This window comes from Cryptomeria japonica, chromosome 2 (genome assembly GCF_030272615.1).
Source record: "Cryptomeria japonica chromosome 2, Sugi_1.0, whole genome shotgun sequence".
Taxonomy (NCBI): Eukaryota; Viridiplantae; Streptophyta; class Pinopsida; order Cupressales; family Cupressaceae; genus Cryptomeria; species Cryptomeria japonica.
The window spans coordinates 650,384,584-650,387,754 of NC_081406.1; the positions used below are offsets into that span (position 1 = coordinate 650,384,584).

The following is a 3,171-nucleotide window of genomic DNA, read 5'->3' on the forward strand; positions in this document are numbered from 1 at the left end:
TGTAGGAAAAAGCAATTGTTAACATACCCTGTAAGTGGATATATTAATTATAGATTGGAAAGAAAACTGTGGGTGGAGCTAATCTGATCTAATGATTGTTCACTTTGATCTAATCTAGAGCAGAATGATCCAAACATGAAACCATATGCCAGTAAAATTTAAACGAAATCTACATGACTTGCCCCTTCAACTATTCAAAATATGTTCATGGCTCATATGGAAAGGAACAGACCACAGAACCCTGAATCCCTTGATGGAAATGAATTTTCATTCTTTGATCTAATAAATCCATTACATACATCAAGTACAATATGGTTGCTTCCCTTTCATAATGACATTAAAAGCCTGAACTACATACGCCATACATGATATTGTGTTAGCATACTACGAAAAAAACTTGTGACATCATGGATTTTGAAAATATCTAGTTTCTAAAGAGCATTACAAAGTGAGGTAATGGGTGTCTAGTGTATAGCTTGAAATATAGAAGCCACACTTAGATAGCACACCGAGCAACAGACCCAGAAAATGTGGGAGACATACTAGGAAAAAAAACAGGGCAACAAAATGACAATTTCGTCTTAATAGACATGATGTTTCAACAGTCTTATTTTTGCACATCGCTAATCAGCCGTAATTCGAGAGAAGAGATACATTTAACTTTTTCTTCATCAGATTGGGGTATCAGCAAAATCAGGAGGGTAAAGATACTTATAACATTACCTTAGCCCAGACGAGTTCTACACCCTTTTAAGGTCAGTCCAACCATTGAAAAAGCTGCAGTAATTTATACTTTGAAACTTCATCACTGCTCCAAAATGCTTGCTTTAGGAGATTGTGTGATCGTTAGACTTGACTTGAGTACTGTACTGGCCAAATTTTTTAAGGAAACTTTTCTCACTTAATGTCAAAAAAAGAACCAGACTAGGTGGACACTTGCAGTGAGGGTTTGTCCTAAGATATTTAAATAATTCATAGCGGGGTTTCAGCGTTTTCTCTACGCTAAAATTCAAGATAATAGGATATGTAACAACAACCTCAGGCATCAGACCTGCAGTGTGTATCAAGAAATCCATGTTTTCCTTTATTTTCTTAATTGAACTCCGAAGCACTCTAGGATTATACTGCAAAATCAGACGAATCTCCTCCTCTGCCAGACCAAGGCTCGCCAAATGCTTAGTCTTCTTTTCCAGGGTTTCAAAACTGACATATAGAAGCACGGTAAGGACTCGCACAAATGCTGTGGAACCTTCTAGAATGCCTAAATTATTTTTCATGTACTCCACTCTAGGTATCACCTGCTTCTTGAAATCACTTCCCAAAAGCTCAGGCGCCAGTCTGAGAGCCTTGCACAAATGGTCCTTTGAGTCAAATAGGCTTCTAAGATGGGGGATTCTAGGAGCGAGAGAGTTTTCTAAGCTCATAGAAAGCAGTCTGGGGCAACGAGATATAACAAGTGGCAAGTCTTGAGGAGCCAAGCCTAGATTTTTCAGGAATTCCATTTTGGGCTTCAACTGCGCATCCACAGTAATCAAAAGAATGGATGGGTTTCTACGAATGGTGCTCTTAAGCTGGTTTTCAGTCATTCCATTATCTTTCAGGATATGAATGGCTTCTCTAGCCGTGTGGTCGGATTTTGTTCTCAACAGCTGTGGTAGTTTTCTCATGATAGTTGTCACTTCAGAAGAAGAAAACCCACATTCTTTTGTTAAAAAATTTGAAACGAGATCGAGTGAGGGTCTGGAAGGAAATGCTGGCGATGATGAAAATGGTGCGAAATGTAGAAATCTTAAGGATTGCAGTGAAATTGTTAGAGGAAGACATGACAAACATCTCTTGGAATGAAGGAAAAAATTGTGATACCAAACTGCCATCACATTTGTTAGAAGATATCAGCTATCAAGAACGAGATTTGGATCGGTGAAGGTAGGGGCGGCCAGAGGTATTTGATCGAAGCTTTCTTCATCTAGGATTAGGGTTCATTGGCACGCATATAGAGAAGATGATTATAATTATAAGGTTTTCATAAAAATCCCTTTTTACTGCTAGGGTAAGCTTGTATGAGAGGGGGCTTCGAGGAAGAAGTCCTTTATTTTAAAGCAGATTTCAATTGTTGCAATAGCAGTTGTTGATTTAATATTCAGTGATTTAATGTTCAATTTGTTAAAAAAAAAGTTGTGGTTTTTCATAATTGAAAGAAATATGTTCTTAATTGTAAAAAACAATGATCATGTGATGCCACATTAACTGCACAAGTATGGGGCCCTAATGTACGACTATTGTTTTCACTTTTTTTGGATTGTTTTGGACTAGCAAAAAGAATGATGATGTGGCCCTAAAATCTTAGGTATAAGTAGGGGACTTGCCAAGTAAAGTGCTGTAAAAAATTGAAAATGACTTGAAATTTTCACCTAGGATTTTGAGAAGCCTGAAATTAGGGTGCTCAACTAATGGGTCTCTCATTAAAAAAAATTAAGTTGGTAGATGAATTTCTAATCTCAACTGGATTTCAACAATTCAAATTTGAAGTTTTATAAGGTAGGGGTTTCTATTTTTAAGAAAAGATTTGAATTAATCTTGCAACATACTTTTTTGTTTCTTGAGATTTGATATGTGAAAATTAAATAAAAACTTTGATCAACTTTTGGAAGATGAAATTCTCAATTTTTAGGGTTCTACAAATTTGTAAAACATAAGATAATTTCACAAAGATTAATAAGGATTTGACTTAACCCTGATCGATTCTTAAAAAACTATTTGCTAATTTCTTCAAATCTTTAAAAATATTTTCTAAATCTCTATACTTTATTAAAGATTTTATGATTTGATTCAAAGATTTTAATTTCTAAAAGGATTTCAAATGTATATCTTTGAAATTTTAGATTTTAAAAATATTCTAGAAAATGAAAAAGATTAAAGTAAAGAGAAGGAGGGTTAAGAAATTTTTGGTTTCAGCAATAGCACATGAATATTTTTCAACAAATACAAATAAAGACCTAAATTTCTTCAACAAAGGACTTATTACACAAATAAATGAGTCAAGTGCACCTAAATCTAATGCTGTAATTTGATATTTCCAAAAGAAAATATAACACGCAATAGTCACATGTGACTTACAATTAGGAGCAAAAAATATGAAGTAGATAAAAGTTGGTAATTCTTCAACTTAAA

At 34.5% G+C, this 3,171-nt stretch overlaps 1 protein-coding gene across 1 annotated transcript; it reads right to left on the reverse strand.

Moving 5' to 3' along the window:
• Nucleotides 1-250: 250 nt before the first annotated feature.
• Nucleotides 251-2,062, reverse strand: LOC131038396 (transcription termination factor MTEF1, chloroplastic). Its single transcript, XM_057970821.2, has one exon. It carries the CDS (start codon nt 1,872-1,874, stop codon nt 828-830), a length of 1,047 nt encoding a protein of 348 aa, XP_057826804.2. The 5' UTR covers nt 1,875-2,062; the 3' UTR covers nt 251-827.
• Nucleotides 2,063-3,171: the final 1,109 nt, after the last annotated feature.

Bases quoted from the DNA above. Each gene is read 5' to 3' on its own strand.
- LOC131038396 (XM_057970821.2), bottom strand. From the start codon at position 1,874: ATGGCAGTTTGGTATCACAATTTTTTCCTTCATTCCAAGAGATGTTTG.